The sequence below is a fragment of the Camarhynchus parvulus genome, chromosome 2, assembly GCF_901933205.1.
Source record: "Camarhynchus parvulus chromosome 2, STF_HiC, whole genome shotgun sequence".
NCBI classification, from domain to species: Eukaryota; Metazoa; Chordata; class Aves; order Passeriformes; family Thraupidae; genus Camarhynchus; species Camarhynchus parvulus.
In genome coordinates, this window is record NC_044572.1 from 37,574,562 (window position 1) to 37,589,295 (window position 14,734).

Genomic DNA, 14,734 nt, shown 5'->3' on the forward strand with positions numbered 1-14,734 from the left:
GATAAAAGCTCTAGGGTTTATTCCAACAATTCACTTGACATAAAAACTACCCCTGTGGAGAACAGAGAACCTTACACAGCTAGGGAGAAGGCTTAAATATAGCACAGCCAACAAAATTGGCTTCAGTGCTTACCATTTATAGCAGCCAATACTGTAATGAGGGGCTTAATGCAGGACTCCAGCCACATGGTTTGATTATGCCACTGAAGGGGATAAAGGGGTACTGTATTATAATCCACATTACACAGTCCATAAGTGGGTGTTTTGGTTTTTTCCCCTCTTAAATGCTCCTTGCAGTGTCCCACGGTGCTGAGGGAGTCACAAAATGTGATTTAGCAGGACTGGAGGAAAGTAAACCTGTGTGTGTGCAGAGAGGCAATAGTGGCTTTAGTGTGGGTCAAAGAGCTACAGCTGTTTCTATCTCCTTTCTAAAACTATAAAAACAGTAGAAGAAGAAAGAAACAGGCATTTTCTCTTTGATTGATTGATGTCTAGATTTTAGCAAACTGGTACAACTTGAGCAACTGCAGGAAAAAAAAAAAAAAGTGACCCAAGTGGAGGCTCATTACATTTTCATTTTTAATTCCTGGGTTCTCCTTCTGGGTGCCAAAACTGACATGAATAATTTTATTCCAATGCAAAAATCAGATTCAGGTAGCAGTTTGACTGGCAATAATAACATGGCAAGTCTACATTGAAAATATGTCTGAAGGAAAGATTACACTTGTGGGTGGGAGGGGGAAGGATCAACCCCCACACTGAAGCACTGGTTAAAAATCCTCAAATCAAGACTTTTTTTTCAAATTTACATCTTCTGTGTTATAAATACAACAGAATGACCCCATTAAGAACCTCTGCCTCTCCCCACCAGGCAGTTTTGAGAGGGTTCAAACAGGCTATTACAAAGGCATAGCTTTGCCTATGTTCTCTCATCTCCCACTCTGTTGTGCCCCAAACAAATCTCTGCACTTGACAGATTGTGTTTTGAACTGACAGTTTTCACCTGATACACGTCTCAATGAGAACAGTTCCCATGGTAAATGCCAGCCACAAGCCACAAGCAGAGAAAGGGCTGACATTGTTAACAAATGCTGCAGGCATTTGTAGTGAGAAAATGGTTTGTAGGTTTTATCCCTTTATATATTGCTTTTGCACTCAGAAATACATAGATGTTTTTACTGAACATAAGAAATAACATTTAAATTTGATTAAACCTTTGAAGGATCCCAAAAGATGAATATTTCAGGAAAGTATTAAAGGATAAAGAGCTGTCTGTGTCATAAAACTCTAGATTAGGTAAAGAGCACTGTAGTATAGATGTTCTCTCTTCACAGTATTTTACCATTACTGTGGCTTTGCTGCTTTAAATTCTTTATTCAATTTATTGACTCTGATCAAATGGCCCAACAGGGGCATTGATGATTACATACTTCTTAAATGTATATTTAATTTTATGGATTCTGGTTATTCATATGAGAAACAAGACAACCAATAAAGAAACAGAGAAGAAAAATCAAATTGTAACAAAAACAAATGAAAAGTATGGACATCCTTTCTGGAGACCCAGGTGTTGACAAAATGCAGTGACATCTTGGCTGGTATGAACACACCTGAAGACAGGTAGTCCCAAAGAAAATTATTGTGTCCTTCAATTGAGTGTCCAATACCTATGCAATGAATATTATTAACTATGTTTGTTTCTAATGATGGGTGTCAAACTCCCGATTTCTGCTGTGAACAGGAAAAATGTTAGGGTATTGACAGTGTGCCTAATGTGAAGACCATTGCTACAATGTCACTGGGGCATCTAATCCAAAGAATGTCTTCTGAGTTCTTTCTCATCAAACTTATTTTAAAGTTAAGATCTCACAAATCTTCAAGGTCCCTATATTTTTATCCAGGAACTCTTCAATGTCCTATCTTGTTCATACCCCAGAAGTCCCATTTAAGAACATTGCACAAGGAAAAAGGGTCAAATAAGTCCATCAATTTCTTTATATTGACTCTTTGAATTCTTATTTCACCACCCAAGCATCATCCCAGCATGAAGCCGACCACATGAACCAGGCAGCCACTAACAATGTTTCACACTCAGCCAAGTTTCTTTATCAAAGTATCAATACAGAATCAGAGCTGAATGACACCTAATTGCAGTGCACAGCATGACTGCAAAAGGCCTCATCCACTAAGACCAAAAAATTTCCGCTATTGAAATCAAAGATTTTTGCAACTGCTATCAGGAGTCCCAAAGTTAAGAGCATTATGTTTTTCATACCATTGTTAATTTTGGTCTGGAGCACAGACTCTTTCAGCTGCTGACATTTCAGGTCAGGCTATGTAATAGTCATCTTCCAGATAGTCACATTTACTCCAAAATGGTCCTGAATTTTAATAAACCTGTAGAAGTGAGAGGCCATAAAACTCTGGTCCTTAGCTAAACCCTTCACTGTGTGTTTGAGATTTCAACTGGTTTAAGATAGGATTTATCAGTATTACTGGTTCTTTTAGTCACGTATGGAATTCCAGCACAGAAGCTTCTGTATGATTCATTGGCACTGAAGGAATGGCACTTAGAGATAAACAATGAGAACAAGAGAAGACATGATGTCGAAAAATACTTAACATTTTACATAGTATAGGCTCACATTTTCACATGCATCTTGATAAACAGGAAGCCTATTCTTATTTTCTTGAGAACTTTGGGAGCTTAGAGTCTTGTAGCTTGAACTGTGCTGAAGCCAGTTTTAGAAATGAAAATTCAGACACATATTAGTAAAAAGACCAGACTTCTTATTCTTGTGAGTTAACCCCAAAACCAGGACACTTAAAGAGTAGTCTAGGTTCTGATTTCACATGTTTTCAGAAAGATTTGTGCAACCACATAATTTGAGTGTCTGTGCTTCCTATCTACCCCAAATAATGTTATAGTTGTGAAAACCTTTTTAGATCTTGCTCCTCAGTGTTGGTCTAATGTTCATAAAATGACATAATGTTCATAAATTTATTTTGCTAAAAAAAATCGAGTTAGAAATTCCCCAGATTACTTTTAAGATACAATAAAAACTATGTGTTTATGGGAAGTAAAACACAGAAACAGGGCCTTCTAAGCATGATTTCACTTTTCAGGGAATATGGGGCCAATATGCTACTGTATCTTTGGCAATTAAATAAAAGTGACTAAAGGCAGGTCCATTCAGTTATGGTATTCCTGATGTAAATGGAAGATAATGAAGTGAAACATTAAAAGTACCAACAGCATCCTTGCATTGGTTCAACATCTAGAAAGTATTTTAAACTTTTAAAATGTAGAGCCAATTGTAATATTTCAGTACTAAAATGACAGATGTAATTCTTCTAGTTATATTAACTTTATTTAGCTATTCTTAATTTTATATAATTTTATATAATTTATCTTAAAATAAAGATGTATACTTTTCAAATACAATATTTCTTGACATGGTCAGTCCTTTTTTTCATTTTAGATAATCATATTTATGCCATTTGCTTACTGACTTTTCACAACAGCTTTTACAGCAGTTTTCAAGAAGGTAACTAAATTTATGGTTCAGAGCAATGATGATCCCTCAGAAACAAAGGTTTGAAGCCATAGGTAGTTGGAAAAATGCAGATAGCATAAAAATATAAATATATATAGATATATACCTCCCACAAAAATACCATCTCTTTGGGTCAGAACAGAATAGTTATTCTTTAACACTTTGAATAGAACTTAAGAAAACATCCCTGAACCTGATTGTTTTTCTGAGTTCATTACTCAGCCACTTCCCCGCAGGTTGATTTCACATTCTTATTCCAATGAGTGACTGTGTCTTCGATGAAATTATCTGCTTCCTTGTGCTTTGGGCTTCCTCTTGGCCCTGGAGTGCTATGGTAATGGGAAATATGATGGCATTTTTTTCTTAAATAGTGCTCTCCACACAGGATGTATTGACAAGTAGGTGTAAAGTGTCTTCTGTTTGCTACCTCCTCTGTCATCTGCTGTGGACATACCCTTGACCAGAAGTTCTCTTTGCCCCATTAGATAGCTGTGCCGGTATTTTTCTTGACATATATATATATATATATACATATATATAAAATAGAACTGTTGTACTGATGTCCTGGGTACATTGGCTTGTTACTGACCGAGAGGGGTGTGGAGCAGCAAGGCACAGAAAATCCACTATACATTCTAACATTTAGGCTTTATCCTTTATTAGGTAGTGAGTAAGAGACAAAAAGAACTGCGTTTGTTGTTTACAGCTGAACTTTAAAAGAGACTTGTGTGAACAAAAACTTGTTCCATAGAGCACTGTGACAAAAGAGCTCCAAGAAAACTGAAGGTGTCATCGCAAATTAGCTGATGTAAGTAGTTGGAATGACACTCTTATTTCTAGCAAAATTTGTATGAACTCTGCTCTTAGTACTGTGCCTCCATACATGCCACAGGCCACGTTTTGGCAAGGATCAGCCTGTTGATTTTGATGGCATCACAACAACATGGCAGGATGTACAGCAGGTGTCCATGCACCAGAAGGCTGTGCATAAGAGCCTTCAGGATATTTGTCTATCTCCCATTTTCCCATCTGCCTCCTTCCTCATGGGTAAAAGATAGCCTGCCCAGACCTTCTACCTTCCCAAAATGTGAGTACTTCTCTGCTCCTTTAGCAAGATCTTACTTACACAGGCTCTTACAAAAGGCTCTGGAAACAAGTGGTGGTTCATGGAGCACAGCTTGAAAGCAGCTGCCCTTTAGAGGAAGAATCTGAACGCAGCTGGCAATGGCACTACAGTTTCTGCAAACAGATGGAAGGTTGAAAGCAGGCTTAAAAGACCAAGTACACTGAATCTTACTATCTCATGTACCCAAATATAATGAAAAATGTTCTAAATTGAGTGTGAGGAGCAGGTTTTGAAGGCTGGCTTATTTACTGTCTCTTTACTGGGAGCTGTAGAGTAGAGAGCCCTTTTAAATGTCAGCCCCTAGTTACTTAGATGTCTAAACTTGGCTTCAGGAACTTACTCATACTGTTGTTTTGAAAGTTAGGCCAAAGCAATCCAGCTGGTAATTAGCCCTGGAATCACCATCATGTATTTTTCATGGCTACATAGGTGTGAATTAAATATAAACAAAAACTCATTTCATTTCAAGGCACAAACGTTTGCAAATAAACTGGATGAAATACAAATACATAATACAGAACTTATTTTAATACTTCTAGATAAATAAATGCATCTCTTTGGAATTCTTCGGACACAGATATCCATGGAACCTCTTCTTTCTCTCTCTTTATATATTTTTTATAAAATCTAAATGCGGAGAGGTTTAAAAAATGGCAAATACAAATGTATATGGAAGGCTCACTGATGAACTGCAAGTCAAAAGTGCTGTATATTCCCATCCTCTATATCTCCCACCTGTCTGCATTAACCACAGGCAGCATTATATAGCAACCACATGGCCAATATTTTACATTACTGCCTTTTAATGAAATCTTTCAAATAATTTCCCCATCTAAACTTAAATTATGCTTTTAAATTTTATTCTGCCTAAATGTATGGTAGGCATTTCACTTAGCTACACATCAGAGTGGTTGCATGTGACTCAGCAGCACACTCCATAATATTAATAGATACTTTTCAGCTCCCTATGAGAAAAAGCAGGCAGCAAGGATTATTTTTTTCTCTGTTGTTTGTTACTTACCACTTAATGACCCACATGTGAAATCAATGGTTATATAATTATTTTATATAGTAGATTTTCTGTTTATAAGTTATTTTTCTTACTCTAACATATATACAATATATCTATATATACCCCTGATAAATCTTACTTTAAAGGGACACAGTCAACCCCTTTAAGCCTCACAGTAAATATATAAGGCTTTAAGCTGTCCATACATCACGGTCAGCTACAGAATTCAAGGGTCCCTTGAGATCCTAAAAGTTGTATTTGTTCCAAACCCATGATGTGCAGTTATCTCGTAATATGTATCTCATGTGTCACTGTTTATATTTTATAGGTATATTAAGACATTTTATATCACATCAGTAGGAAATAAAACAAGGGAATAAGTCTGTTGCTAAGACTAAGCCTATTGCAAAAAATATTACCTGTATCTACAGACACTCCCACTGGTGTGATATAAAATGAATATGTGCCATTCTTGGGATGAAATTCTGGCTACACTGCAGTCGGAAGGAACTTTGAACTGACTTAAATGAGACCAGAATTTCTCTCCTGTTTTTCATTTGTCAGTTATGACTCTCTGTAACTGATTTGTGTCTTCCCTCTGCTCAACACTGAAGTGTCAGGCCTGTTTCATGACAAGATCATATTTTTGGTTTTCCACTGTCATGTCCTAAACATTGATCTATCATGTATGTATTACACTTTTTGAGGAAACACAAAGTGTACACATACATTCTCAGTTAAATAAATGTTTGACCCATTCTGTGTACAGTATCTGAATTATTTTTCCTCCACTAGATCCTCTTTATCACTTTCTTTGCCCTAACCTAGATCATTTTCATTCTTATGTGAGTGAGGAAAACTTTGCTCACCAGGAACAGCTCCACATTATTGTAATAATTTTCGACTACTTACCAAAGTGACATAATTGTTCATTTTATCTTTTGCAACTCAGTTAGAAACCTAGTGGCATAGATAGAGACACAATACTACTGTTTTACAAGACATCTATTGTATCTACTTTTGTTCAGATAAATACCCAGTAACTGCTGATTTGGCAGGAGGATTGGTAAGGGTACTACTATTCACAGTGTTTCTTTTTTTTTTCCTTCTTCTTTAATCTACAGAATAAAGTATTTTATATACATTGGAACCAGTTAATGCCCTTTAGACAAATTTGTAAGTTGTTTCATAAAGCAGGAAAGACAATGCAGGGAAATATGTGCCAAAATGCACAGTCAAAAGGCTTTGTAAGTTTTATATGTCACTACAAGTCAATGCTGGAGATCAGTTCTAAAACGATCAATGCTCAAGAGAAATATTCTTATCTGGAGAAAATACTACCCATTCCCCCTTTCAGAATTTGTTCAGTTCTCTATCAAAAGTTCTGGCTCTTCATATATACTTTAAATTATAAATAAACACTGCATAGTTCAATGTCCTTGATTTTCTTTTTTTTTTTTTTTGTTTGTTTTGATTTGAAAAATTATTGCAGTACAATTAATTCCTGTTTGGAGTTCAGTAAGGAGCAAACAGCACAGGAGTGTGGGTGGTCCGTATAGGCCCAGGAGCTGGTCGTAGGAGTGCTGGAGGAAGTGCTGAAGTCTGGAAAAGGGTGGCTGCTGGGGCTGTGCGAAGACTGAAGGGGGAATTCACAGCCACAGCAGCAGCTGCTGCTGCAGCTGCTAGTGGATTTGGTAAGATTCGTGGGGCCATCGGCTTTGAAGGTTCCTTTGAAAATACTAATTTTACCTGTGGGGAAGAAGAAAAAACAAACAAACAGAGACACATAATTTTTTCATATTAGCTACATGAGAGGGAGTTCGATTTAAGATTATATGTGCAGAATCAAGCAAGAGAGGCCTCGAGGTGGCTACTGACTCTGTGAGCTACAGACTTGTAACAGGTGATACAACCTGCCCAATGGACAAGGTACAAGGATTTGGCTGGGAACAAGGATTTCCAGTTCACACCTAATTGCTGACGCTCACAATTTAATACAAGATTAGAAATCAAAGCAAATCTTAAATGGGGCTGGGGAATCTGCACCAAGGTAAAACTGCATGTACCCTGCAACCATTAAACAAGGAAAAATCAGATATCAATTAATAGATCTCCGTCTGGACAGCTTAATGTAGAGACAGAGCAGAATGGAAACATATCTTATTCCCCGGTCTTACAAGATACTTTTGTTTGAATTATTAGGATGAGAGTTCTATTTAAAATTAAATCTCCATATAGCTCCTCTTCATTTACTCCTGCTTCTAATAACAAGCAAATAAACCAATCTTATCTTTCATGAGTTATGAAAAGCTCTCATGTTTCACATGTTTAAATGGGTGCTGTGCCATATAATTCTGCTTCGTATTCAACTGTTTTCCATTATGATCATGTTCATTCTTACAAGCATTGTGAAAACCTGGCAGACATTTTAAAGTAGCATTCTGCCAAACTATGATCTTTCTGTCCCTGTCACTGAGGTTTTTTCTTAAAACACGTTTTAAATCATAACAGGATTTTCTTGTGGATCTACAAACACAAATCAAAACCCCCCTCATTCAGAGTTTCCTAAAAAAGGGAAAAACACCAAACCCTGAAGTTTCTCCAAGACTGAAAATATTCACAAGAAGTTCAGTAATATTTAAGAAAATTTACATTTGGGATGCATACAAATGACCATCAGAGTAGTCTCTATAGATTTCTGCAGTTTTCAGTGGCATTTCAAGTTTCTAATGAGATGCCAGGAGCCTGAATACCTTTGCAGCCCTGCTTTTATAACTCTGAGATAAGATTAGAACCTCATTTAATGACAAAGAAAAGTTCTCATTGTCTCTGATGGACTTTTGGTGGATCTATGTCTTAGCATGATCTTAGGCCGCTTGCAAAGGGAATAAACCTGAATACACAGTATTGAATATACAGAATATATGTACCATGCAGTGGTACATCTCAGTGTAAGTATGGACACCTTTTACTTACAAGGAAACAAAATTTCTCATTCTTGACTTGAAAGGGATTTTCAAGTAATTAACCTGAACAATATCACTCTGATATTTTCAACTCAATAGAAACCTAGTGAGCGAATCATCAGAAATTAAGGGCAGGAGTACTCTAGCATGAACCACAAGTGAGTTTCATCATTACACTATCACCACCATATACCAAAAGGTCTGTTGGTTCTTTACTGGCCAGATGGATAGAGGATTTTTATTTTGACCAACATCTATTGGCAAAACTTCTGGCTTCCAGGCCCTTTAAAGCTCTGGGAGGAATACTCAGATCAAACCCAATTCTTTAATTATCTTAACAAAGGATATAATAGATGCTAGATAAAAAATTCCTTATGGTGTCTATTAAAAGCAATGATCTGCTCTTTTCCTTGATCAGTGTTATGCTCACTGATCCAAGCTGTCTTCTTCCTTTGCTGAATATATTACTTTTTCCTCCCTTCTTAAATTGTTTAATAAATACCTTTTACAGCCTTATTTAGAACAGAAAAAATCCCCAAACCAAAACCTAACAAACACATAAAAATAAAGAACAAAACAAAAAAAACCCCACCCAAACAAAAAAATTTAAAAACCCAAAACAAAACAAACAAACAAACAAACAGAAAACAACCAAAAAACCAAACCAAAACAACAACAACAAAAAAACCAACCCCAAAACAAGCATGAGGAAAAAAAGTAACCCTGAGTACAAAGTACTCTTTGGTTTAGAGTTCCCAGTGAAGGACATTTTTTGTAACACTTATTTTATTGCAGAAAGTTTGGACTATCAAATGCTTGATAACCTTTTTTCTCCAGTGCAGTATTTTATACATGCTGGACAGCAGCAGCTTGAAGAAATATCAAGCAAGTCCCAACACTACAGGACTTCTTAAACTCTGAAATATCAGTGTGGGAATTTATGAATTTTCTATCTCTGAAGCATGTAAATCTAGAACAGACAGAGAAGTACAAATGATATTGAAAACACGGTAAAAGCAGGTTTTTGGTCTAACAAAGCCATGAAAATATAGCATGTTCTTTTTTAAATTTCTGTAGACAAATTTGGTGATGTCCATACATTTTGTGTAATGAAGAACAAAGATCTCATATGGCTGTTTCTATTAAAAGACTAGGGCTTTCTTGCCATTCTTGGAGGAATCAGGTACTTCTAATTAAATTACTAGATTACTTCCAGTTAGATATCTTTTCAGTTAACTTGTCAACGTGATTCTGATTTCAAGGTAGCTGCCAAACTAGTAATACTTAACATATGCAGTACCTTGCCCGTTCATTTCTAACCTCTAATTTACTCACAGGTCAACATTATGAGTAAAGTAGCCATTATTTGGAATGGTAACAATGAAACAATCAAATAGTTTCATTTCCAATTAAGTAAACTAAGGGAAAAATAACTTGAAATATTAATGGGGAGCATCCTGGTTTCAGCTAGGGAGAGGGAATAAAGGAAAAGTAAAGAAAGAGCATTAAATTAAAGGTGAAATTAGTTGGCTTGTTGCTGTGCTGTTCTGCACTTTAAGTGACAACAATTCCTGCAGTTTTTATATTCAAAACCAAGAAGAATAAATGGAGAACTGGTCTCTCCTTTCTTATAGAATCCACAATTCTACTACATATATCTGTTCATTTATTGCTAGTTTTTTCTCTTCTTCTTAAATCCCCTTTGCCTTTTTGATGCCCTCTAGCCTGACCTGTATATTGTGAGCAATTGGGATTGAGGGAGAAGGAAAAGGACACCCTGCTGTTATTTGTCTTGAACCTTGGCTGGAGTTCTCAGAAATCACCATTATATAAATTGGTAGAGAGCTGCACACAACCACAACAACAATGTAATAGTTGTTTTCATCTCCTGAAAAATAATTTCCTAAAGGAATAACATTCCTGTCAGAAAGGCTTTCCTGATTCCAAATCCTACTTACCCTGTTACATATTTTCTATTCCTTTCAGTATAGTTTGTATTGAAGACCTTGATCTTTCTTGTGGATTACTGAGAAACCCTATGGGGCTATTTCGCTATTAGTGGATCTACCAAAATGGGGCACTGCTTTATTCTACAACTGAATCTTGCACGAATATGCCACTCATGAGGGCTGCTCCAACAAGGACACAGTTTCTGCTGCCATGAGCTTTAACTCAATGTAAAGAGAAATGGGTTTTCACAGAAAAAAAAAAGTTCCATATTGTGCCTGCATCAGAGGAGATGGTCAAGCCATAAGGGGCTAATCTCTGTGAGGACAATGCATCAACATCCTCCCGCTGCCAAAACCATTTAGAAAACGCTACAAAGCAGCAGGTATAACATTCATAGAATTCACAGAATCACTAGGTTGGAAGAGACCTTCAAGATCATTGAGTCCAACCCACGCCCTAACGCCTCAACTGAACCATGGCATCAAGTGCCACATCCAGACTTTTTTAAAACACATCCAGGGATGGTGACTCCACTACCTCCCTGGGTAGGCCATTCCAGTACTTTATCACTCTTTCTGTGAAAAACTTTCTCCTAATATCCAACCTATATTTTCCTTGACACAGCTTGAGACTGTGTCCTTGTTCTGTCACTTGCTGCCTGGTGGAAGAGACCAACCCCCACTGACTACAGCCACCTTTCAGGAATTTGTAGAGTGATAAGGTCACCTCTGAGTCTCCTTTTCACCAGGATAAACATCCTCAGCTCCCTCAGTCATTCCTCACAGGGTTTGTGTTCCAAACCCCTCACCAGCCTCTTTGCCTCCTCTGGATACGCTCAAGCGTCTCAATGTCCTTCCCAAAATGAGCGGCCAGAGCTGGACACAGCACTCAAGGTGTGGCCTCCCAGTGCAATTATCTCGTACAGGGGAAGGATGACTTCCCTGCTCCTGCTGGCCATGCTATTCCTCACACAGGCCAGGATGCCCTTGGCCTTCTTGGCCACCAGGGCACACTGCTGGGCACTGTCCAGCCACATGGTCCCCAGCCTATAGTGCTGCAGGGGGTTATTGTGGCCAAACTGCAGGACTCATTCATGCAGTTTAACTGATTGAGGAAGAAAAGTCAGATGTTTCACTATGCCACCCACAATGCAAGCTACTTCTTAACTAGTGGCAGCATCCTAAAGAGTTTTTTATTAAAAAAATTAAAAAATTCAGCTTTTGGAGCTAGTAAGAATTGTGTTTCAGATAGTTTATCTTGGTAGTTGAAAATGTGACCAGAAGCATTCTGAAACAGTTGAATGAAAGAAGAGGCAGGTTTTTTTAATTGTGTCACTTTTTATCTCAATAACTCTCTAAATAAGGATGAAATGAATGGTTTATATTTTATAGAGTTTTATTTAGTTATTTCATCACTATTGTCCTCAGTGAAAACTGGAAAGATCCTGTTTGACATCTGGAGGTTTTTTCAGTCTCTTGCTCTCTAGTGACCTTTGCAACAAGCTTTTTTCCTGAGGTTATTCAGAGTAGCTACAAAAGCAAGGGTCCACAGACTGTAGTAAACATGCCTTAAAGTATATTAAAAAATCCCTTGTGGGCTTCCAGTGGCTCCTTCATGTACTTGATACTCCAATGACTTACACTATTACTCTACTTCTAAGCATTTTCCCACCTACGTTTTCTAAAAATCCTACTCATCAGGATTGAAATAAAAGTCAAATAAAAAAGAGTGATTGGCTTACCCCTAGTGGATGTGTTCCCTTTTGGAGTTTATTGTAAGGGCTGTATTTAGGTTTGGGTGGCTTCCCAGCAGCTCTGTCTTTGTGCCTTCTACTGCTTATGTGCTGTTAAAATATATCGGGGAGGAAAGGGGGGGAAAGAAAACAAAGGGTGATAGTTGATAGTTACACAACAGATCACTTCAGATTCTGCTTTACACAAGATTAATGCTCCAATACAAAAGGCTTTTGCTCTACAGCAGCATCACTTTGGCAAATTCAATAATGAAAAGGAATAGGCTCTTTTGAAGTTTGAAGGATCCTTTGTGCACCAAATATTGGGGCTGAGATTTTCATCAGTCCTAAGTTCAGCTCTGCTTCCACTACAGTTAAATATTTTCCCATCTTTTCTAACTTCAGCAGGACTTGAGTCAGGTTAAAGCCTTTGAAAAACTCCTCCCTAACTCTATAAATCACCCATCAAATTCAATCCACTGCTGATAGAAAGTTTTTGAGGAATATTAAGTAGTAAAGCATCCCCTATTTGGGGAAGAATATAAGGTCAGAAAATTGTTCAAATCCCTAAGCTGCCTGGAGATCCTTCTGAGATGGTCACATATCAAACTAAGAGAGTGAAAAAAATGCACAAAAGCCATTTTCTTCTTCATAAGTTCTGTGACATTTTTGAAGTATCTTTCTACACAGATTTTCTTGCAGTATTAGAAGTAAGGGACATTTTCAGAATTCTATTTTTTACTTTGATTTTCATTTTCAAGAGAATTACCACAATAAAAATACATAGAACTGGACTTCTTGTTCTGAGACCAGAAGAATGGGTATTGCTATTGTCCATTACTGAATTAATCTTCATTCTTGCAAAGTTTCTTTACAAGTACTTAATTACAATAGGCATATGGAATTAAACTAAGTGTTTTTCAGAAAGCTTTGATCATCTGAAAAATGACTGAACATAACTTAGAGTAATTGCAATTTAGAGGTCATGCTTCTCAGTTAGAGTGAAACATTGATAAAATATTAGAAATCCTCTCCATCCCACATTTCTAAGTGGGTTACTTGGTATTCTGTGAAAGCATTGGTTGCATCCACCTTCACATCTTTGTCAAGGCAAATATCATGCAGTACATGAAATGGCAGAGTTTAGCTCAGGACAATTCTAGCAGTCTAAAGACAGTTGTAATATGTTACACTTTCTATAACTCTTTACCAAAGGTGTATAATTGAGAGCTTTTGAGAAGACATATTCCATGCATGGGAAAATCATAATCAAAACAAAACATACAGCATGACAGCCAAGTGCAAGAGACAAAACTGTGAGTTCCATTTGGACACAAATTGTTATATTGACATATGCTGACTGTGTTGGTACTTTACCACCATGAAAACAAATAACAGCTAAAGATTTTCACTCCACAAGCTGGCCTTGGTACCTGTTTCAGTTGTGTCTCGGAGTTTACGTGTACATCACATATTTCACAGTGAAATGTTTTGTTCTGAAGGCCTGTGTTTCCTTTATTCACAGGTCCTTTGCCTTTTACGCCTGCCCGGGGAAAGGCTTTTATGGTTCCACTTCCATTCCGAGCTTCCAGCATAGTTTTGTGCTTAGTCCCTGGAGACAACAGAAATGGGAAACAGAAACAACTTTGGCAATTGGGTTACATCCATTGTTTTATCTTTTTTTTAATAAAACCATATGAGCCTCAGCTTGGTGCCATGTACTATCCTTGGAATCGGACTGTCTTGGTCTGTATCACACTCATACTAATGTTACAGTATTTCACAGCTGGTATTTATTTACTAAATTACATACCTATAAGTAATGAGCTGGAACAAAGCAGCCAGACCAGAAAGTAGCAGCACAATCAGGTACCCTGATGTGAAGTTAAATGTGTGTGACTTTTTTCATTAACTCCTGCAGCTGATAAGACCTGAATTGTAGTTGCAAAAGAAAAGTAATTTAGCTATTAAAGATGTAGTTGGCTTTGATTTATAGTCCTCCTGAACAGATTGATAAACAGTATGTCTAGGTAGCTTACAATTAAATCTGTAATTAACTAATTACTCTCCAAACCAGAAAGGAGCAGAGATTCCTGGAAGCAACCTATGGATCATTAATGTCTCGGACAGAAACCAAAACATGTGAGAAACATATATGAAAGAAGAATACAATTGCCTTTTTTTTTTTTTTAATTGTAAATAAATGTTGCATAGAGAACACTGGTGTTCTGTTGCTGTGCCTTTATTCAGACTGAACAGTTGCTTACACTGTTGACTCCCACACAGGTAGTCTGTGATGATAATGGACCAACTACTGCATACAGAACCACTACTCCAGTGCTAATTGCTGTATGCATCCACAGACTTCTAAAAAAAAAAAAAAGCATGTAT

General features: G+C 37.1%; 1 protein-coding gene across 3 annotated transcripts in view; it reads right to left on the reverse strand.

The window, feature by feature from the left end:
- Window positions 1-470: 470 nt before the first annotated feature.
- ZNF385D (zinc finger protein 385D) overlaps window positions 471-14,734 on the reverse strand; it is a 417,272-nt gene continuing 403,008 nt past the window's right edge. For all 3 annotated transcript variants that reach the window (XM_030963381.1, XM_030963389.1, XM_030963398.1), the window contains 3 exons: window positions 13,777-13,955; window positions 12,353-12,454; window positions 471-7,444 (listed from right to left, as the gene is read on the reverse strand). In XM_030963381.1, coding sequence (XP_030819241.1) covers window positions 7,211-7,444; window positions 12,353-12,454; window positions 13,777-13,955 — 515 coding nt within the window. In that variant the 3' untranslated portion in view covers window positions 471-7,210. The remainder of the gene's footprint in view (window positions 7,445-12,352; window positions 12,455-13,776; window positions 13,956-14,734) is intronic.